Consider the following 24,286-nt stretch of genomic DNA (forward strand, 5'->3'; position numbering starts at 1 on the left):
CCGAGCCGTAACGCAATGGAGCCTCGTGGGGACCCTGGAGTTCCACTCGCTCTGGATCATTTTCGTGATCATTAATTGTGTCCTGTGAAACTACATGCCATGGGTTTGTGCACCGATTCAGGGTTTAAATATTAATCACACTGTGGTCCTGATGTGTAAGCGAGTTTTTATTCCTGAAATCTATACCATAGTATGACTTAAGCAACACACTGCATTCTAGAGTTACACTGTGTGTCTGCTCCATTATAGCTGCTCTGCTTAGCTGAACCTATGTGTGCTTTTAGGTCCTTTAGACCTTTATTTGCCACACAAAACTGGAAATTTCTTTTTTAATTCATCCGAGAACTTACATTTACGTTTCGGCATAGCTGCTCGAGATGAGGGTGGGTACATGAGCTTTTCCTGACGTAAGGACTTCTGACGTGCAGACTGACCAATTAAATGTTTACAGAGATGGTTATCGACCAATAACGGTAGCTCTACAGTCAGACCGTGCAATCAGGAGATTTTAGGCTACTTCACCACGCCCCCTTCTCACTCAAGTGAACCAAACGGAGTAGGCGAGGGCGGGACTAGTTTGTGAACAAAACTCTTCTCGAAATTCTATGTAAGCTCTAGAAAAACAAAATCCCGGACGTTTGTGAAATTCCGCCCGGACAGAAGTGTAAAAAGAGGACATGTCCGGGTAAAAGAGGACGTCTAGTCACCCTATAAAAAACAAATCAGAACTGTTCAAAATAACTAGCAGTGATAGATTATTTCATTTTCTGCAGTAACTAATCTCAATAAAAAATAGTAAAATAAAATGATCTCTGTGCTCTATGGTACTCATCACTGATAAATTTTGAATATGATAAAAACTTAATTTAACAATGGTTAAATTAATACAGGAAATGATTATGTACACAAAGCCTGAGGCATGAGGCATAGTTTTAAACAGATTTCCTTTTGCTTCTATCCCATCACTATAGAGAAATCACAGTTTACTACAAATACTACCCCTTTGATTGCCTTAGTGTACTTCTCACACCATGTATTACAAAATGGATGGAATTAATGTAAAGGAATTAAAAAGTCTGTACACCTGGTTTCCTGAGTGGATGATCTTTTCAGGGCTTTGTGTTGTTTGAGAGCAGAGAAAATACCGAAGAGACTTGGACATATATATATATATTTATAATATTTTATTTTTTTTGCAGTTTTTTTGGAAGAGGAACACCATGTCAGTATGTGATTTAGATCCAAGTCAAACAGTGATGATGACAAAATATATTAATAACAATGGCTCTATTTATAAACCTGAACACTTGAAGGACCTTTTGCATGATTAAATGAGATTAAATGGTTATTTTCAACAGAGAAGGGATTATTCTATATAGCACATTTTAGTGAAGGTTTCTATATGGCACTGTAAGTGTTCTTGTAGTCTAACAGGCTTGCCATTGTAACAATAGAACTGTTTCTGGTGCCATATAGCACCCTTACCTAAATGGTGCTATATAAGACCATCTATTTATATGGTCTACTATACTATATACTATATATCTAGCACATTCTCCATCAATCTGTAGAACCTCTTCACAATGTAAAGAACCCTTTAATCATGGTAGTTTCTTCAAATTGGTTCTATATAGAACCATTTCCTTTCATAAAGAACCCTTGTAGAACCATCGTTTTTAAAAGTGGCTGGATAACATGTCAGTGAGTTAATTTGAACACAATCCCTGCTTCCGGAACTGACAAAAATAATAAATGTTTTCATTGATGGTATTGCTAAAAGAATAAATAAGTATTTAATGCATACATTTTAGTCAACAAATGTTGGAGCGGAGGTGTTTTTACCACTATGTTAGTTACATCATGTAATTTTATTTATTAATCCTTTGGGAACTGAGAATATTAATTGTTCTGCAAGTGGAATTTCTTGCTTGAAAAGACTGTTGGTCATCTTGTTGTCTGATTTTCTTCTACATGATGCACCTTTCTATACAGATCTGGACTGCAGGACTGTCCATGAATCTACACTAAGCCTGTGTAGAATGAGGCCTTGCATTGTCTTGCTGAAATAACAATAATATAATAATCTCAGAAATAGGTGCTCCCTTGATGACATCATATGTTGCTTTAAAATCCCAGTATACACCTTCACATCAACAGTACCATCACACATATGCAAGTCACTCCTACTGTGGGCACTAATGCCCCCCAAACCATGATGATGATCACTGGATTAAGAACACCTATGTTGTATCCATGTTGTTCTTCAAATATCAGGACCACAGCAGAGCAGGTATGATTTGTTTGGTGGAACATTCTCAGACCTGCTGGCTCTGATCCACACATAACAGGCCAAAACGTCAGTGTCACTACAGCGCTGAGAAGGATCCACCACTCAAGTCATACCTGCTCTGGGCTAAGAAAGTATGCAGAGAAACAAATGAACTATAGTGTGTAAGTGTAGAACTACAAAGTGCTATTGTATGATCAGAGGAGCTAATAAAATTGGACAATGAGTGTAAATACAACGTAGCAATTTCTAATCCAGTGATCATTCCGTGTAAATTTTAAGGTTGCATGTGAGATGCAGTGGCAGTGTTACGCAAAACGTACTGTACATTTAGCAAGATATATAAAATATATTTTTTTCCTACATTTTTTTAACCAAATAAACTGTAATTGTATTTAAAAATTAAATGTGCAGATGACTCCATTTAATCAGCAAAAGAATAAAGAGACAGTTTGACTGCTGTTTTTCATAGATATATATTTATTTTATTTCAGATTTGAATATTAAAGTCAAAAATACATAGTATGATTGAAACATATTGCACTACGTCATAATGCTGAGCACGACAGGCGTCACATGTGCAGTAAATGAAATATCGATCTTTAAATATTAAATAAATGACAAAGTAAATATGTAAACACTAAGCTAGTTAAGATAGTTTTTCTTTTATCTATTGCAACACTTCCGATTAAAGTGGTTCGGTAACAGTACAAAAAAGAAAGAAATAAGTAGAATATTACTGATTTCTTTTTCCAGTTCTGGTGGAGGTACACAGTGCTCTATCCAAATTTTTTCAGGGTTGATCAGTTTGTTGTTGATACTGGATTTTTTTCTCCTCATCATTAAGCAAAATGATCCATGTTGGTTTTTTCCCCCATGTCTTTCTTTAACAAAAAACTGCACCAAAGCTCTAAAATATGAGCTTAAAAACTGCAATCAAAACCAAATGTGTCCACTTGCTTTACAGCTGCCGGGATGATAAAGCACCGATGATCTGATGATGCAGATTCCTCTTGTTTTCCTTTGTATTTTTTGGGGTGAAATGTGGTGGTCAGATTGCATGTGCATGTGGGAATAAATCTGGAGATTTTTTATTTTTCCCCCTACAAGCAAAAATAAGAAGGATTTTGATTGAGTAAGGCCCCTACGCTGGAGTGAGATTACATTAGATCAGACTGGACTGGATTAGCATCTGGGGGAGAATGGGGGGTCGGCAGGTGACTCTGTAAATGACTTAAGCTCGTAGGCAGCACCACTGTCCACTTCCATGGATTTGCGTGAGAACAGAAGTCGGATGTCCCGATGGAGGTAGATCTTTCCAGATTTGGAGCTCTGGAACCTGTGTAAGACCAAAAAAAAAAAAAAAAAAATTCTAAATTGGTGTTGGCGCAACAGGTAGTGTTGTCACACAGCTCCGGGGACCTAGGGTTGTGGGTTTGTGCCTTTTTCCAGGACACCATCCATAAGGAGTTTGGTGTGTTCTTCTTCATACTTATACTGGTGATATAACTTCTCCAGTTTTACCACACACAAACCCGTCGCCCTGAATGTGCTCCTCTATGGTAATTATAAGAGCTGTGCGTAAGTGCAATTGCATACAAAGTGTTCACAGTTATGCATCTCATTCAGGTTTAAATAGGCCTGTGAGTGTACACGTACTGACCTCAGGTGTATGAGGTAGCGGAGGGTCCGCCCCTGGCCCAGCAAGGGGAGGGGCTTCTTGTTGCTGTGGCCATTTGATTCGCGTTTGATGGGAACGGAGAAGGTTCTCTGCCTCAGGAATGTCTGATGACTGGCCGGCATATCCCTCAGGTCATACATCACCACAAACATCTTTACCACTGTCTTATTGGGATTGAATAAGGTCTGAAAACAAGTGTACAAAATATGGATAGGCATATGAACATATATTGTTACTGTTTGGAGACATGAGATCTTAGTCTTATTTGCTATGTATAATCTTCAAATCATAACAAATTTATTTACATAGTGCTTCTTACTACAATTTAAAAAATATTTTTTCTGTTTACATTGTGTTAAATTGGAAACATATCCTGTTATGTACAACTTTTATTGCAAGCTAAAAATATTTTATCTTCTTTTTGGTTCCTCTCATCTTTCTGGAGATACAGTTTATGTTCCAGCTCTCTCAATATATTTATAAATTAAAGAAGAGACACATAGAGGCAGTTTCTCAGCCTCTTAAGCAGAATGTTATTTCACCAGTTGAACTGCAATTTATACCAAGACCAGGCTTTATGTCTTGCATGTCCAGGAATCTGTCCATTAAGAGTTAACATTTTTTAAAAGATATTTCCATTGGGAAAGTAAATATCTTAGACCCATTTTCTTTCTACACACAACATAAACATTGCACATACATCTAAAAACTGCATTTAGTCTGACAACTTTTGTGCTAAAAAAGCTTTTCCCATTATTTACCACCAGGTAGTGCAAGTCAGCAGCTTAAAATACAGCTTGTGTGGACATATTGTGTTTATACAGAGGCTGATGACATAACCAGAATGTCCCTTTGCATCATGTAAACTGTGTGTTTATATAAGCTGCACAGTGCCACAAGATTTCTTTTATTTTTCATAAATGTCACATTCATCTGTTTAGGACAGGTTTAGGATGCACACATTCACTATCATTCCATAATACATGGCATAGAAAACCTTAAGCTAAGCTTTAAATAATTCCTTAAAGCACTTATTGAAGGAAAGGACTTATCCAACATTCATTCTTTGTCTAAAACCGCTTATCCAGTTCAGGGTCAAGGTGGGTCTGGAGCCTACCCGGAATGACTGGGCACAAGGCAGCACACAACCTGAAGGGCACACAAGTACTGCACAAGGTGACACACACACACACAAACACACACCCCTACGGATAGTTTTTGGAGTCGCCAATCCAACTACCAACGTGTGTTTTTTTGGACCATGGGAGGAAACCAGAGCACCCGGAGGAAACCCACTAGGACACGGTGAGAACACACCAAACTCCTCAAAGACAGTCACCCGGAGCAGGACTTGAACCCACAACCTCCAGGTCCCTGGAGCTGTGTGACTACAACACACTACCTGCTGCACCCTTATCCAACATGCATTAAATATACAGTGGCAATGTCTTTTAATCCTGGACACTGAGGAAACACTAAAACTAAACACTAAAAGGTATAGAAACAACTGTGTAGGGAATAAGAAAACAGCAGGAGCCTTACCACTTGAATGGTTCCTGATGGAGGCACACGGTAGCCCCTTTTGCCCAAAGACTCCAGATTTATTACACCCTGTAAGATGAGGATACAAACTATATGTTACATCTCATACTAAATACAGGACAAACTAATTTCCATGCTGGATTGTGGAAAAAAGAGTATACTAACAAAGCTATATGTGACAACTCTCAAACTTGATACAAATCCCAAATTCCTGTTTTGCTTTTTTTAATGTCCAGTAATGTTTATCTGGGTCAAGCAATTTTTGTAGGATATGCCCCAAAATATATTACCATGTATGGAGAAGGAGCATTGTCATCTGAGACGCTATAGAATGACACATCCACGGGGAAGGTCATGTGACTAGGGCAGAAACTTCCACTGGCACCGACTTCAGCTGTGAATCCATCTACTGTGCCCAAAGGCTCCAAACGGTAGTTCAAAACACACTCCTACACACACACATCAATATCATGACATTCATTTGTTACTCAAAAGCTAATTTTTGATTCACTGAGTGAGTCATTGTGAGTAAGTGATTCATTCTGGGAGTGATTCATTGAAAGGAGGTGTGTGAAAACAGTGTAGTTGTGTTATGTTATGTAATGGGTCCCTGAGCTATACAACAGTGTGAGAAAGTGTATACATGTGTGTGGGCACCTCAAAGTTTCCCAGGAGACTGAGACTGGCTGGAGGGGCACTGGCACTCAGGAGCTGCTGAGGTTCATATACATCTTCAGATTTCTTCAAACACACTCTATACACAAAAAAACATACAACACAATGGGTCACAAATCTTGCTCACCACTCACCTACAGGCTAATTTATCCAGAAACAATACCTTCTAGCTACACCTTGCTGGTGTACAGCTAGAGAGGGGAGCCTTTACTGTCAATATGCTGGTGAATGGCCCTTAAAATGTCAACAATGTTGTGAAACAATTTACTATTTACAATTTGCCACAACAATATCAGAACTAAATGGGCTAAACATGATGCCTTTCACCAATAACATCTGGAAGCAGTGATACAGTAGTCAACCATCAATAATCAAGTATGGAAAATGGGAACAGCTATGTGGGGATTCCTGACCATTGAAGAACAGGGCAAACGGGAGTAGTGGGTAGTGGAGTTCAGAGATTGGACTGAGTGTAGAAAAAAGAAGATGGTCATAACTGCATGGTTGATCAATTTATAAGACCTACAATAAACTCACAGTATCCGTTAATATCGATATAACATCTCCTAAATGTATAATAGCAAATTTTTATTGTGTGTGCAGCCTGAGAAAGTTTCCCTCTACGGATTTTCAAAATAGAACCTGCCAAAAGTGAATCATTCTGAATTTGGAATATTTGCATTATACTTTTAAGAGTGTCTCTGTTATATTCAAATTAAATTTTTATGAATTTTGATAAACTTGATATATGTAAATATAACTCCAAGTCTTAAGGCCACTATTTAGCTCCATAGATGGCAAGAAGTGCTAAAATTAGATGGAAGTGATGAATGAGAAGCAGAAAGAAAAAGAAACTGGCAAATAGTCAGAGAGCAAGAGAGTATTTTGTGGGAGTTAATGAGGTCATACCTCTTGCTGGCAGCCCATGGCACTCCTTTACAGCGAATCAGAGTCGGGTCCAAATCAAAGTAACCAGTCTGGCTCTTCCTCTGAGGAACCTGGTCCAGAGAAGATGAAAATAAAGGGGTCAAACCTGGCTTTGAGGTAAAAGAATGGATATCAGAATATTGGCTTTGTTTCTGTATTTTCTGACAGCAGATGCTTCAGGCACAAAAATAAAATACTTATCAGTAAATCCTCAGTAGTCTCTGCAGTAGGTTCTGCTGGTGTTCAATCAACCTCAAAGTTAAAGGAATTAAGTGGCAAAAAATACACTTTATTTTTACAATGTTCTCCCAATTATAATGTAACAATATAGTTCAGGCATGAAAACTGCTTTCATTTTAGCACCAAAGCTCCAAGGCAAATGTTGCTACCAAGTAATATAAGCTTTTTAAAATCATAATTCAGCATTATGTTAAAAATATTTTACATTTTACCACAATGCACAATATAGGGAGCTTAGTGCTTAATGACATCCCTCACTTGTGACCCTCTTGTGTTTTTGGACTATTAGTTAATGTGGTCATAACCAGCAGGGGTGATCTGAGAACACTCATTCCCTTAAATTGTTTTTATTTAAGTTCAAGTTGAACAGATTAAGAAAGCAAAATTAGGCAAACTGTGGCCCCACTGTAAGCTTATAATTTTTCAAGCATATGTCCAAATACAGACAATCAGGAGACAAAAGACTAAGCCAGATTACTGGCACTCATTTGCATTAATTTTGAGTAAAAAAGAAACATGCCATACATTGGACCTGCAGTGTAATAAGAGCCCCCTGAATATTTTTTCTCTATCTATATTTATGAGTTATGGAGGAAAGATGACAGTGGAAATTATGACTCAAACTGAATGAGTGTAAATCTAGCTGATTTTTTTGTTAAAGAGACAAAGCTAAGCTCAAAGAAATTAATTAAAAAAAAAAAAAAACAACACAACAGCTGACTCTCAGTCTGAGTGTTTAATAACAGCAGATGTGGCTTTATGGAGGAGGAAGTGGGCTAATCCAGCCCATAATACTCCTGCCAGCCAGCCCAGTCACTACCGGCAACAGGAAGTACATATGAAAGTCTGGACAGCATTAGAGACATACAGGACGTGACTCAGAATTAGGTGAGACACATGACACACATAGGTACCAATGTGTTTTGTTGTGATGAGAAGTTATATAGGCATTTATACAGTGAAAAAAAAAATAGTGGAGTATTGGCAGTCCAGGATTTAATGATTTCTTTTGAATGCTTAAACTTTGCATTTGTGACTCTTTATGGTTTTAGTTAATTATATAAAAAAAAATGAAGGCAAGAAACTTATAAAGAGTAATATAGAAAGTTTTAAATAGGTCCTAGGAAAGACCTCATGGGCTGTGAAATAATGATTAAAGGGAACACTGTTCTCTGGTTTGTTTAGGTTCCGTTCGTAAGCTTTTATTCACTGTTTGAATTACCACAGAATCTCATTTGTAGAGTTGCTTATTTTCGTAGGTCTGTGTTTATTTTTGTGTTGTTAGCGCTCCTCCGAAGCTCCTTAGAGTCAGCTCATCTACAGCAAAAGTAAATAAATATTACCACCAGTGGAGTGGAAATAAAGCAATAACCTCATCTCAGTTCATGCTATTAACATTTGGAGGCCTATATATTGTCTAAAACCTCCAAAATGCAGTTATTCTGCTGTGAGCAGAGAGAAAGCCTAGCATATTGGACAGAGACTCTTTGTTTTTGTTACCCATTTACTGTGTCATAAACACCATTTGCTGATCTCTAGTCTGTTTGCATTCTCAAAGCCAGTGTAATGTGTTTATGATACAGTAAATGGGTTAAAAAAAAAAAAAAAAGTGTCTCTGTCCAATATGCTAGGCTTTCTCTCTCTGCTCACAGCAAAATAACTGCATTTTGGAGGTTTTAGACAATATACAGACCTCCAAATGTTAGTAGCATGAACTGAGATGAGGTTATTGCTTTATAATTTTAACATTGCCTTTAAGCCTGTAGTTTGATGTGTTTTGTGATAAAAGCTGGTGACTAAAGCTAGAAATGTAGCCAATTTTCTTTCGCCAAATTAAAGCTATTAAAATCTTATTCAATAAGACTGAGCATCATGGTGAAGATTGTAAATTTTCTTTTGACTGCAAAAATAAATAAGCATATAAACTATAGGTACACTGTAACACACATACACACACACTCACAGGGCTGGAGAGCAGGGGCAGGCCAGTGCATGGGTGAAAGGCTTTGGTGGCCGTTCCATCAATTGAGTGTCTGTTCTGCTTCTTCCAGTTACTGCATGGCTTCAGTGGGGAGGCAGGGCTTCTCTGTAACACAGGATTAACATGAAAGTCTCGCACTGTGACATTACCAGATTTTAATTTTGACTGAAAGGTTCACATTGAAAATTGTGTTAACAGTGGGTCAAAAACGTGTAGACCAGTATAATATATTAATAAAGTTCTGCAAATCCATTTGAGTTTCATTGCCTTTTAATAGAGAAAAAGCAATATTAAAAAAAAAACAGGACATCCAGAAAATGCAAACACCATTAAACATTGATTAAAGACCACCTGGTCCAGACTATTTTTCACTGACATCAGGATTTTGTGTGTATTTATATACTAAATTCTGTTGTATAAGGCAGCATTCTTGTAGCTGGGATAAAATTTAATTTAGCAGGTGTGTTAGAACAGAAAAAAAAAATTACATCTGAAATATAAACAGACCAGAACTGGGCACCGATTAATTAAAGCTGGTTAACTGGAGACACAGAGTACGGAAGCCATGAAGGGACACTTACCAGCAGCGTGTGTGCAGTGCTGCTGTGGGCGGCGTCAGGGCTGGGGATGTGTTGGGTAAGGCTAGAGGGTGTACTGGACACAGAGGCCCAGGGGTCCTGGTTCTCATCATGCCCTCGCAGTGTGTACTTGGCCTGTGCTTGGGCCCGAGTCTCCACTCTTCTCCCCTGTGTTTCCTCTGGTCCAAGGTGAAAGTCCTCAGCCCTTACTGTCCCATTTGAGCTATGGGAGTTCTTAGGGCTGGTTGTACTAATGAGGGAACTCCAGGGATCATTTTTGGCATTTTGTGCATGTTTATGACTGGTTTGCATTAGCGGTTTTGCTTTGACGATAGTAGGCTCTTCAGCTATTGAAGAGGCCATGTTCACAGGCCTGGAATCCCCTCTCCTTGTCATGTCTGTGCAAATGTAAGCATCTGTGTTCAAGTCTCCATTGGAAATGTCTGTGGTGGGACTAGAGTGGGATCGGGGTGGGAAGACGGTGCCGTTAGCATGGACAGCGTTATCATGGCTGCTTAACTGGTGGTTCTCCCGTTGGCTGTGATGGTTCTGGCTCTGGTTATTCTGGCCTTGGTTCTGGACATTTGAAGACGATTTAGGAACCACGGGTTCTCGGCACAGTTTGTAGGTGGATTGCAGTAGCTCTTGGGACTGCTGGAGCCTCTCTTGGATTAGCCGTGATATGTCCTGCACTGCTTCTGCTATAAAAGACCCTTCAGTTGAATCGGTCAGCAGCAGCCTCCGGCAATTTTTAGGTTTGGCTTTGGATGTCCCAGACTCCTCTGGGTCAGTGTGTTCAGCTTGATTTCGGCTCCTGGGGCTAAGCGGTGTGCGGAAGAGGGAAGTCCTGCTCCCCTCTGAGAAGGCTGAGCTTTCTGGAATATCTAGGTCCTCTTGTCTGTTTCTTTCATGTTTTTGTGGAGATAGGCTGGGGATACTGGGGTCTTTGGTCTTTTTGAACAGCCCCTCGTCCCGAGGGGAAGAGGTCCAGGGTGATTTAGGGGCCATTGGGTCGTGGGGTGCAGAGAAAAGAGCATCCGGCAGATGAGGTGCCGTTGGATCACAGAAATTTAGCCTCTGAGCAATGCGCGCAATAACCTCCTGCCTTTCCTGAAGAAGGGAACCTATCAGGGGGTTTGTTTCGCCTCCTGAAATGGGACGGGGGCTTGAGCTGGGTGATGTTGTGTGGTCAATAAGTGAGAGAGATTTGAAGCCCCGAATAGGAGATGATTCTGTCTTTCCAGAGCTTTCCGCACCATTAGAACAAGAGTTATAGACCTCAGATAATGGTGGCACCCCCAAGCCACCATTTGCTCGAGAGTACAACCACTTTACTGCTTTGTTATTGGGAAGGGGAGACTCTGGACGCTGAGGGCTTTTACGGAGGTTCAGAGGGCTGCTGATTTTTGGGGGTTTGGGAGGACTGCTGCTGTTGCATTGAGGCAATGGGGAATGCAAAGATCTGCAGAAAAGAGGGGAACCCTGCAGGCGGAGAGGGTTGGGAGGATCTCCCACTGGCTCGAGCCGACGAAAAGCTCCCTCCCCAGGGTCGAAAGTCCTCTTGCCCAGAAAAGCAAGGCCAGAGTGGATACTGCACTTTAGCACAGGGTATTTAGGCTGACGAGGCAGGGACTGGACACGAACTTTCAGAGCCACACTGTGGGACACGTTGGGAATGGGGAAGGCATGTTCTGAGGGGGTCTGGGAGAAGTTCCATATTAGCTCTTCATCAGCTGCACTTATTCTGTAAAAAAAAAAAAAAAAAGGAAAACATAAATACCCATACAGTCAAATGAAGAAATTATTCTTTGAAAAGAATAATTTGAGGTTAAATATATGTCACATTAGCCATTTTTGTACCACATATGTTTTCCTAAAAATAACAGAGATAAAAAAAATAGTCTTTTCATAAGCATTTATGCCACTGATATAATGATTATATAATAGCATTATAATGTAATTACACCCCTTAAAAGAGCAATGAACTTAACAAAGCTTTCATCATTAAGAATATTCAGACATTGGGACTGGTTTATAAAAATGTTTAAATATCCTAAATAAATTAATCACGAATAAAATAAAACCACTGTTTTCAAATAAACTGGCATAATGGCCCCAGAACATAAAGACCAGAGATATTCAGAGAATAGAACAGCACAACTGGCTAAAACAGTGGTGACATTAATTGTTATGTAAACAAACACGTAGGTAAACCACAAAAATATCCTCACATTGCCACACAATGTGAGATACTCTGTGCGAGGACATCTGGTCCTCACAAACATACATACACCCTCCCACCCACACAGTGTTTTACCTGTAAAGGATGTTTCTGGGGACGATGCCATGAGATGCACTGAGCCAGGCGCTGAGCTGAGAGAAGAAGACGTAAGAGCGTACGGCCAACAGCAGAGTTTTCTCCTCAATAAAACGATCACCACTCCTACAGAGTACACACAGTAATAGAACTAACTGTACAAACCATAAGCCTTGGTGTGAGATTAGAAATTATTTAAATTGAAGGGGATGGATTAGCACATCATCTTATTGGTGAGGGGAAAAAAATTAAAATAAGCATCTTAAGCATTTTACTGCCTGAATTTGTTCCTCTTACATTCTGTCTGTTTTGAATGAATACGTTTGAGGAGCCATCGATTGGCTGTTGACTTAAAAATTATCTAATTAAATGTGACTCTACCAGCAGGAGTGTCAGAGAAAGAGAGAGAGAGAGAGAGAGAGAGAGAGAGAGAGAGAGAGAGAGAAATAGATAAATTGATCATTTGTGTGTTGGGACAGGATGTGGGACAGCATATTCTTCAGAAACTGTGTGTAGTAGATGTTCGAGGATGACACCCAGAGAAAATTTCAAATGTAAATATTTACAGAGGCTTATATCCTAAAGGGGAGGTCCAAAACATATGCATTTTATTTTTACTTTTATATTTTATTAGGGTTCAAGCACTCAGTGCGTAGAACCCTATTGTTTTTGTTCCGGTTTTTCTTATTATTCTTTTTCTCCTGTAAAAGTCATTGTGCGGAAGAGACCGTAGGTCGTACAGACTTCCCACTTGGAGGGTAGATGTAGTTTGTGTGCATCTCGGAGGACAACAAAAATTACACTGATTGGCCTAATGGTGGCGCTATAGCAAAGTGAAACGCATTTAGGTTCATATCTCCTACACTGTGAGGCGTAGAGACAAAATCTTTTTTTCCACTGATTCTTTGGGTCCTGACAAATCAAAAACAGGTTAGTCAAAATTTCATTTTTCCAACGTTATTATCACGCTAGTTTGCATTTGCAAAACCTACTTTTGCGAACTAGTCCGGGGATTTTTGTCCAATTCTCTTGAGCTTGGTGCCAAAATGTTCGCAGGAGTCTGAAGGTTAATAATTATAAAAAAAAAGTTTAAATTTCGATTCAATATGGCCGCCATATGCAAATGAACCTCTTCGGCTTATCGTATGTTTTACTTACAAATTTATAACAATTTCATACTTTACTCCAATGTGTTCAAATTTCATATTCTACTTCCAGATATGATTCTGAGGTAGCATGTTAAATGAGGAGCCAATATTCATATAGGGGGCGCTGTAAATGCTGTGTATAAAAAGTGTATATCTCAGCATCCGCAAGGCGGATCGGACCGCTGTTTGGCATGCTGCTTCTGTAGGCAAGGCTATAAGTGGAAAATTAAGGACAATTAGATTCGGGCAAAATTGTGATCGTCATCGGCCAATCAGATGTTAGCACCTGTTTGACTACCTTAACAAGGTCCAATCATCATGGGATTTGACTGGTATGTTCCCGGGAGCACTCCCTAAGTGCATAAAAATGTTCGTAACGATAGCCACTAGGGGGCGCTATATCAAGAAAATATGATATTTCTCAGCGAAAATTAAGCGTATCGACACACAGTTTACTTCTCTGTATACTCTGCAGAGGGCCTCACAACTTTATAGTTGCAAGTGTTGTCAAAAAATGCATTGTATTTTCTCAATCGCCAGTTGTTTAAAATTGAACTTTTTCGAACTAGTCCGTGGAATTTTGCTCTATTCCCAAATAATTGACCTTGTTAGAATCTGCAGAGCCTGTAGGTCAATAATTATCAAAAAAAGTTCAACATTTGGACAAACTTTTGTTGTAATAAATCAATAAATCGAAGTGTGTGGAGCTTTAAACATTCTTTCAGCTGTAACTCAAACAAATTAAGCCCAATCAAGACTAAATTTAACATACATATGTAGAGCCTTACTGTGAAGAAGCATATACAATATAACTCCAATCCACCAAAAGGGGGCGCTACAATTGGACAATAACTGATAAAATTAGCTTTTTTGTGTTATAGCGCCATCTAGGATTGCAGTGGCACCACAATTTAATCATGTCATCTGATCCTCATACTGATCAAGCATGTGCAGTTTTGAAATTTTTGGGGAAAGCGTTTTTGAGTTATAGGTGCATTTGTGATTTCTAGAATTCATGCTGGATCTCTATTATTTGGAGGGGCCTGTAAACCACATAGTGATGAAAGTTCAACATTTTATTGATAATTATTATATGCCAGGTCTTTAGGATTCCACTGATACCACATATGTCCATGTTAGGAAAATATCCATAGAGTAGTACTCCCTTAAACAGTTCTAACATGAAAGACTGTTACTGCTTAGCAACACTATGTTACAGTAGTAAATTCTTTCACCACCAGATAGAACTACAAAACTAAATATTGTTTTGTTGATCTATATGGAGGTTAAGATCCTATTCACCTGCAAAGGTTAATGGTCATACCATAATTAAAAATTATAAAGTCTCCTATACCTCTTCAAGTGGCCATTTACCCTCACCAGTCAGGAAATGCCCTTTGTTATTGTGTGTTTTATTCTGATGTACTGAGTTTCTGATGTTTACACTTGTTTCTCACAGAGTACAGTGTCCCATTTAATGCCTGACATGTTAAAAGGCAAGAACTGCACTCTGATTGGCTGTAGTGCGAGGCAACCTCCTCCCCCTCGCCGCCTCCTGCATTTAAATGCCCACCTGCATTTAAATATTTTATATTTATATATAACTACTCTATAGTAGCCTGTCCAGAGCACAGGTTGCTCTGATAGTGGCCTTCAGCTCTTCTGCATTGTTGGGTCTGGCGTATTGCATCTTACTCTTCACAATACCCTGTAGATTTTCAATGGGGTTAAGGTCAGGCGTGTTTGTTGGCCAATTAAGAACAGTGAGACCATGGTCCTTAAACCAGGTACTGGTAGCTTTGGCACTGTGTGCAAGTCCCAAGTCCTGTTGGAAAATGAAACCTGCATCTCCATAAAGTTGGTCAGAGCAGGAAGCATGAAATGCCCTAAAACATCCTAGTAGATGGCTGCATTGATCTTGGCCCTCAGAGAACACAGTGGACCAACTCCAGCAGATGACATGGCAACCCAAACCATCACTAACTGTGGAAACTTTACACTGGCCCAAGCCACACGCTTCTGATGCTGTCTCTTGTTCAAGAGTGGGTTCACACAAGGAATGCGACGCTGAAACCCATGTCTTGCATACATCTGTGCGTGGTGGTTCTTGAATCGCTGACTCCAGCTGCAGTCCAGTCTTTGAGAATCTCCCTGACATTTTTGAATGGGTTTTCTTTAACAATCCTCTACCACATCTTTTCCTTTCCTTCTCCTCTCTATTAATGTGCTTGGACACAGAGCTCTGTGAACAGCCAGCATTTTTAGCAATGACCATTTGTGTCTTGCTCTGCTGGTGTAAGGTGTCAATGGTCGTCTTTTGGACAACTGTCAAGTCAGCAGTCTTCCCCATGATTGTGGAGCCTACAGAACTAGACTGAGAGACCATTTAAAGGCCTTTGCAGGTGTTTTGAGTTAATTCACTGATTAGAGTGTCGCACCAGTTGTCTTCAATATTGAACCTTTTCACAATATTCAAATTTTCTGAGAGACTGAATTTGGGGTTTTCATTAGTTGTCATTTATAATCATTAAATTAAAAGAAATAAACACTTGACATATATCAGTCTGTGAGTAATGAATGAGTATAATATACAAGTTTAACTCTTTGAATAGAATTATGGAAATAAATCAACTTTTTCATGATATTCTAATTTTATGACCAACACCTGTAATATTCAAGTTTATAGTAAGCGCTGCTCACACATTATATACCTCACACAAAGACCCTCTTACATCACACACATCACTCAGAAACAAACACACCTCAGAGACTGTAGAACACAAGTCACAAACACAAGCACTTATTACAAATAATCTGACACTGCACATACCTACTTGGCTCAATGTCTAACAATTATGCCATAGCCACAAATGTCAATACATCCTCTCCCAATCAATTCATACTACAGGAGTTGTCTGATTTGACTTGACTGCCATATTAAGCCAGTTAGTGCTTGAACCCGCAGATAGCCGCTAGCGGCTCTAGTTTTTCTTTTGTATTTGTAAGGAAAGTAAGTATTTCAAGTGTTGCTACATCCATTGTCCATTTTATCATCTCCACTTTCTATATAGAAGCATTTTGTATTTCTACAGTTACAGACTGTAGTCCATTTGTTCCTCTGCACAATAGTCCTGATAAAGAACAGGGGGAATGGGGGCTAACATGAATTCAGTGAAACAGGTGAACTACAGTTTGTAATTGTAGAATTACAAAGTGTTCCTGTATTGTCAGTGGAGCTGATAAAATAGACAGTGAGTTTAGATATATGATAGGAACCTAGTGATTGTTAATTGGATATGCATGCATGTATATATGTGTGCATAAATTGTGTGTGTGTGTGTGTGTGTGTCTGTATCTCACTGTCTGGGGACAGGCTGCAGTGTCCATCTCTCAAGAAGCAGAGCATCTTGCTTTATGGCTGGGTCATTCAGGTCTGTGCCATCCGTCGCCAGGCCCTCATCACTATAGCAACAGTCTGGGAGCAGCATTACCTCGATCATTATGGGGATGTGGTTTCTCCACAGTAACATGACCTCTGACCTTGTTCTTCGGGCCTGTCGACACTGTTGGAACAACAAACAAACGCTTAACCCTCCTGCTATGATAGATTGCTCTTTCTCTTAAAGATTTGGGATGGTCAAGTTTTCTGGTTTCTTAGACACATTGTCTTATAACTTCAGCTTCCCTCTTTGGATGTGTCAGCAGGGGCCTCCTGCAATTTGTAGCTTTGGCCCTGGAAGTCACAGGCTCAGTGTGTTCAGCTTGATTTCAGCTCCTGGGACTTAGCAGAGTGTGAGAGAAGGATGTCCTGCTCCTCTCTGAGAATCTGAGCTCTCTGGAATCTCTAGATCTTTCATGTGTTGGATTGGGATGCTGAAGTATTTATTTATTTATTTTTTTAAACAGACCATCACCCAGTACCTCCTTCCCTCAGGGTAATGTAAGGGGCATTCAGACATTGATTCATTCCAAATGATTTTTTAAAAATGTTGTACATAGTAGTGTAAACTAAAGATTAATGTCAGTAAAGACTCAGATAGTTGCAGTGTGTATGCGCACGCATATGGTGCTGACCTGGGGCAGCTTGTCACTGCACTCATGTTTGTTGAGCATGGGGACACCGGACTGGGCAGGAGGACAGTGGAGACCCTCGGTTCGACCCTTCACCGAACATTCGGGTGTCCGACCCTCTGTGATGAGCAGAGTGAGAGAGACCAGGAACTCCTCAGCATCATACTCAAAGAACTCCTCTGCCACCTCTGCAACACAAAAACAGTGGGGTTATAATTTGAAAAGACTATTGGTAGGAGAAAACACACCATGACTCCAAAAAAATTCAACTTTACATGAGAAAGAATAAACCTTTAATAAAAACTTTCAATGTAAGTCAATTGGAGCCATTTCTACAGGTCCTTTTGTCATGCAGTATTGAGAAATGGCAGCTGATGTTCTCATGTTAAACCAAAAAATAGAAAAAATTCTACAAAATGGACATCTGCATTATTTGAACACAGCAGCAGTCCTTCACATTGTGTGACAATTTCATGATGAAGGAATCAATAGAAATTATCCAAAATTACATGGAATAAACACCCTACTTCTCCTGTGAAGCTACTATTTTGAAGATTCATGTTTTTTTTTTTTTTTGGATAATGACAATATAACATTTATGTAACTGTTTACTGACAAACATCAGCAGTGAACACCATTTTCACATGAGAAAAAAATGTTATTTTAAAATGTGGAAAACAATAATTCAGTAATTAATGTATGTCACTGCAAAGCGTTTTTAAATAAAATGAGAGGGGGAAAAAAACAACGCATAGTACATTAGAATACAATTCTAACTCTAAAACTTTTCCATCAAATTTTAGAGTATCAAATCATCACTGTCAGAATATCAATTTAACCCCACAACAACAGTGAACAATATTCTTATCAATTGTGTCACTTTTAAGGGTTTGGGTTCAGAGTCTTGGCTGATACACACACCTGTATGTTTTCACCTTTGTTTTTTTGGGTTATTATTTTTTGGTTTGTTACAGTCTTTCTTTGTAATAAGGTTTCCTGGTTTATTCAATGCAGCACTCAGTCAGTGGTTGTCATAACACATGCAAAACAGCTGATTTCACAGCTCCGGTCTGACCATCAGGACACAAAAGCATCTTTGTGCTTTCTGGAAGGCGAGAAGGAGAGTCACTGATAAAGTCATAGTAGTCTTCGATCATTATAAACAAATATGAGAACCTTAAGGAGTCTATCAGAATTATCAGAGAGATGAAGAAGAAAATGTTCAGGGAAAAAAAATCAACAACCACATAACCTGCTGTCTCATCTCTGTGCCAAGAACTAGAAGGAAATGATGATAGTGTTTATTTATAACTCTGCAATCTGTCAGGGGGTCAGCTGAAATGAAACCAGAGCATTTGTGATTTTTCAGGGCATAATATTCTGCAGTTACCAAGTAATTGTTTGTCATATTACTTCAGTTTAAGGGGAATTCCACTAATTTTTCCACTTACAACATGACTGTAAAATCATACAGAGGGGTAAAATGCATCAAAATATCAAGCAACCTTATTTACATCTCAGCAACATGATCAGACAACTGGTTAGAATACCTCTTTACAAACAGAAAAAAAGAATGACATGGAAAAGGGAAAAATGCCTTAAACTGTCTAAACATGCCCATTGTTCCTTTGGTCTTACAATGTACTTTGCAAATACCGCAGTATCTGAACTAGTGTTTAATATGTTCATTTACTGCAAACCTATTGTTAAATTAAATTAAGTCTCCACAGACTATTAAATGACTCACATATTACTGGTATGAAGCTCCTCGGCTAAACAAGTGGAACAAGCTCAACACACATACTTTCACCACCTAGGATCAGCGTGTTCTATATCCATGAGAAGCCTGACCTCACCTCCAGATGACACACAGCACAGACATTTTTCTGCATCATTACATTAGATTATTCATATGAGGATCTGACCTCTTTAAAATCAGACAGTCTTATATCAGACAAATGGATTGCGACAAATGGAAAGAGAGTTTGACTTTTTTTATAATTGCATTAAAAGTGCCTATAGTAAATAGGGTGCCAATAATTCTTCATGCCTTTAAATTGATATATTTTAATGTACTATATTTACATGTCACACAGCCCATAAATGAAAAATGGCAAATACAGCTTGTATTAAATTCATTGTTTTAAGGTTGTCACAAGTTCAGACAGCTTCAATGGCAAAATACTGGCTTTTATGGACAAAGATTAAAAAGGGCAGTCTGAAGCTAGTTGAAATGTTAGAGACAATGGTGGTAAAGTGCAGTGTGGTCTATTTTAGGAATGTTTTTGGTGCTACACTCCAGTCAGGAGACACAAAGTTGTGCATTAAGGTTGTTTCTGTCTCTCTCTCATTCACACATTGGCATGTGGTGACCCTAACTGTATCAAAGATCAGTGTCAGATTTCTAATTACTTTTCCTAAATAAACATGTAGTTTTAAAATAAAAGGGTATTTCCCCACATTAAATTCACACACACACACACACAATTTGTAGACACTGGGCAAGTGGATGAATGCGTCCCTTTTCCAGTTCCCAGCATTCTGTTCATTTTAGCTGGTAAACGTCAGTTGCTCTTAAAAATGACAACCATGTGCATAACTGGACTAAAGTTACACCCCCCAAACACACACACACTAACATGAAGGGTCAAAGCTACACAGAACTCACTCCAGTGTCAAGAAACAAAAATTGACTCTATCCTGGGGTGAAGACGTCCAAGAAAAAGAGTTTAACTTGCAGGTTTGCTCAATGGCTGCCCCCCGCTCTGGATGTGTATTCACAGCCCCTAGTGCACTAGTGTGTGTGTGTGTTTGTTCACCACCACAGATGGGTTAAATGCAGAAGACACATTTCATTGTACTTTGTTCAATGACAAATAATTGCACATTACATTACATTTTTACAGTACATCAGTGAACAGGCGAATGTGGGAGCCTTCAGAATGACAGCAATGTGAAATCCTGCTTTTTGTCTGCACTCTCTGACAGCAGGGCTTTATACTGGTGTGTGTGTGTGTTAGCTTGTGTGTGTGCTGACCTATTCCACGGTCATGTGGGTGAACAGCTGAGTCTTGTGGTCCCAGAGACAAGAGCACGTTTCAGGAACAAACCGCAGGTTAAACATATTCCTCACCATCAGGGGGCGCCAATAACCAATCAAATAATTAAGTACACAGCAAGGGTTACAGGTGCTGTTTTATATGTAAAAACAAACGATATATTGTATAATTCTCTCTTTTTATGTTATGTCATCTGTATGTTTTAATGTAATATGATAGCATGGGGGTATATGCAGAGCACCTGATGGATTACTATCTGTTATTGTAGAACTACAAAATGCTTCTGTATTGTCAGTGAAGCTGAGAGAATGGACAATGAATTTAGAAACAAGGAGGAGGTCATAATGTTATGGTGGATCTGTGTATGTTGTTTTTGTTTCAGTGGGATTTAATAATTAAACCTCCCTGTGGTAATGTTAAGGCAGGCAGGCAGTAATCTTCAAAATATAATAATATATCTATATAAATATAATAAAATATCAAATATAGATAGTTAGAAAATGGGATAAATAGGATAGATAGATAATCCTGCAGTTCTGTCAGAGATTAATAGCAGAAGATGGCATTGAAAACATCTATCACACTGGAATTTGCCAGTACATGCTAATTCAGGACTTTAATTTATACTGCTTCCCTAATGTCACCAAAGGTAGTTAATCAACAAAGGCGTCTTTGGTGTCTGATGTTTTGTTTGCAAAGGAACTGAGACTGAACTATTAAAAAAACTAGCTGCATCTGCTAAATCATCACACACTTCCCTCAAAACATATCAAGTTGTTCAGGAACCACTAAAAGACTTGATTATTAGGTTTGTGACACTTTCTAATTCAAAAATAATAATAATAAAAAATACTGGTTTTATCTGAATCAAAATGTCAAACAAATGTCAAAATGTCAAGGAAATGCAGAAAATGTGTTATATAAAAGTTCATGTAAAACCAAATGTAACTTACACTGCATTTTAAGACACTTAAAAAAAAAACAGCCTTAACAAGGGTCAAAGGTTAAGCCAATGCACAAAGCCTCACGTTTTAGAGCGGGTGATAAACTCACAGGTGACTGTTATGTGTAAAAGGACACACTACTGTGGGGTTTATTTGTAAAGCACATTACTGCTTAGTTTCTTAACTTGAGAAAAACCTTCAATGTCAACTTCAGTGGATGTTAATGCAATTTTATTTGACAGATTTAAAGTCATACCTATTGGCATTTATGTTGTGAATTTTTAACTCAGTAAAATGTTAAGGATGTAAAAATGTAAAAAATAGCTGAGCTTTTCAATTTATCTAAAAATAAAATGCAAATTTAGTCCCAGAGACACCATAATAGATTTTATGCACCTTCTTTACTTGAATTGAGAATATTCAATAACAATTATTACATTTGCTATATATCCTATATTTGTTTTTCCGCATTTTGTCTTAATTATATATTTGCAAATACACAGAATGATAACGTTCTCTCTACATTTCATCAGTAAAGGATCTCTGGGTTTGTTGATTAAATGTCACCTTAAATTACGAGAAAAAAAAAAACAAACAAGCAAAAAAAAAAAACTTTGCTTTGTTTTTATTGCCCTTTTTTCCTCGGTTCTTGTTCTTTGTGCAGTGTTTTGTTTTTCTGGGCCTTCCGCTTTGACGTCACACTGTACTTTGTACCAGATTCCCTTCAGCACAAAGAGAAAAGGCTCTTTCAGCACAAGAGGCGGGGCTTAAACCTGCCACTAGCCAATCGGAGCAATGCAGAACTGAGCTGGGGGTGGAGCTAGGCCACGTGCGCGCTACATCTCGTCCAAAGCGATCAGCTGATTGGAAATCTCGCGGGATTCCATGGAACAAAGAGACTCCGAGAGACAGAAGATAATATTGTTTATTCCTGGCCTTAAACATAAACACAGTATTCCTGTTTAGTATTTTGTTTAGTCTCTGTTTGCTGACCACTGCTCTCTGTATGAACTAAATGGTTTTTGAGTCTTTCTGGAGTTATACAGACCAAAGTGAACACAATGTTTGTGATTTTGTGTTAAGCTAAAAGGACATGCACAGACCTTTTATGGGCATAGTACAAAAAATACACTATAATATGGACAGAGGCGTATTGCTATTGCATAAAATTACACTGCTGTCACACACACACACACATACATACATACATAAATTTGTTCTATTGTGAGATAATGGAAACCATGGGTCACCAGTCTTATCCACAAGGGCTGGTGAGGCTGCAGGTTTTCATTCCAACCAAACAGGAGCACACCCTTTATAAATGTTTAGAGGACGAGACTAGTTGATCAGACAAATAGAATCAGGTGTGCTCCTGCTTAATTGGAATGAAAACCTGCAGCCACAACGGCATTTTGTGGAAAAGATTGGTGACCCATGATGTAAACAGTGTAAGCTCATGTCTCAAAATGTGTGTCCCTGTGATTCTGAAGCAGACCTATCTTTTGTGAGCTGTGGGGGCGCTGAATTTGAAGGGCTCTGTATGTGTGTGTGTTTTAGGGAGGAGGACAGTCACGCACATTCTTCCAGGGAACTCCTCCCACGTGCTTTGTGCACGTGGAACAACTACATCATTCTGAGAAGGGCCTCACAGTCTATATGTATATGTGTGTGTGTGTGTTTAAGTGTTTAAAAGCTGCCAGCTGTATGTGGAGGGGTGGACTGAGAGGACATGAATATGAAAAACAACAGACACACCGGAAAACAGACACACCGGAAGATTTAAACTTTAGTAGTTAGACTAGTAGTTATTTACTGTACTACTTAAAAGCAATTTCACAATGAAATCTATTTTTTGATATAATATCCACTGTCCAATAAAATACATGTATCTCAAAAATAGCAGCTTTACAGGAGAGGGAAAAACCTTATTAACCTTCATTGGATTGATTCAATATAATAAGATTTTATTCCACAGAATTTGAGTATTTCTTTTGGTCCACTCATAATGAAATTTTCACACAATATAAAGGATGGCTGCTGTGTTCAAATGATGTAATAAACATTTCAAAAAATGCAGATGCATGTTTTTATTGGACAGAGACAATAATAAATTTATTAAAAATTATTAAAAATAAATAAAATTAGCTCTGTCTTTAATAGCAGTGTTTTTGTTCTTCATTTACTTTGGGCTTGAGAACTCCTTATTACTTATGAATACATAGCAGTATACTGAAAAGTTGTATAAGTTTTATTTTTCTCCATGTAGTTACATTTACCATTTAATCTTAGTCAATCACCATGTACATTTTATCTCAAACCCTCTTCATGTAAAATAATCAAGCAGAGCAGATTTTTCATGACATGAGCTCTTTAAAATCTAGATATAATAAGGAACGCATGAGGGTTACAAACAAAGAGTCGGGGGTGGGGGGGCAGAGTGTGTAAGGAAAGCTGTGGCTTATCTAGGGGAAAGGTAATGCTTTATCAGAGTGGAGAAAAAACAAGTGCAGGGGGTAAAGCTTATTGAGAAGTAGACAATGTATATAGGGGAGAAAATTACATGCATAAAACAACTTGGCTTCTCTCTGCTCCTCATCTCAATTGCACTTCTCTGTGTCATCTCTCTTCTTTTTGTCACTTTTTGTGTACTAGGGGCTGTGAACACACACCCAGAGCAACAGGCAGCTATCCCCAGGGCCTGGGGAACGTTTTAGGGGGGTTCAGTGCCTTACTAAGAGCACTTCTGACATAGATGTTCCTGCCGGTCCTGGGAACCGAACTGGCAACATTCCAATACCAACCATTAGCCCAAGGCTGCCCCCTCTAGAACTAAACC

The 24,286-nt window shown here is 38.8% G+C and overlaps 1 protein-coding gene across 1 annotated transcript in view; it reads right to left on the reverse strand.

Annotated features, from left to right (window-relative positions):
• Window positions 1–2,782: 2,782 nt before the first annotated feature.
• The window catches only part of atosa (atos homolog A), a 50,247-nt gene continuing 28,743 nt past the window's right edge, over window positions 2,783–24,286 (reverse strand). Inside the window, exons 2-12 of the mRNA XM_066684831.1 lie at window positions 17,451–17,635; window positions 16,737–16,939; window positions 12,229–12,354; window positions 9,915–11,655; window positions 9,316–9,438; window positions 7,095–7,183; window positions 6,168–6,264; window positions 5,801–5,959; window positions 5,511–5,579; window positions 3,951–4,153; window positions 2,783–3,626 (exon numbers count right to left, since the gene is read on the reverse strand). Of these exons, the coding sequence (XP_066540928.1) occupies window positions 3,473–3,626; window positions 3,951–4,153; window positions 5,511–5,579; window positions 5,801–5,959; window positions 6,168–6,264; window positions 7,095–7,183; window positions 9,316–9,438; window positions 9,915–11,655; window positions 12,229–12,354; window positions 16,737–16,939; window positions 17,451–17,635 (3,149 nt within the window). The 3' untranslated portion in view covers window positions 2,783–3,472. The remainder of the gene's footprint in view (window positions 3,627–3,950; window positions 4,154–5,510; window positions 5,580–5,800; window positions 5,960–6,167; window positions 6,265–7,094; window positions 7,184–9,315; window positions 9,439–9,914; window positions 11,656–12,228; window positions 12,355–16,736; window positions 16,940–17,450; window positions 17,636–24,286) is intronic.

Source organism: Hoplias malabaricus, chromosome 11, assembly GCF_029633855.1.
Source record: "Hoplias malabaricus isolate fHopMal1 chromosome 11, fHopMal1.hap1, whole genome shotgun sequence".
NCBI classification, from domain to species: domain Eukaryota; kingdom Metazoa; phylum Chordata; class Actinopteri; order Characiformes; family Erythrinidae; genus Hoplias; species Hoplias malabaricus.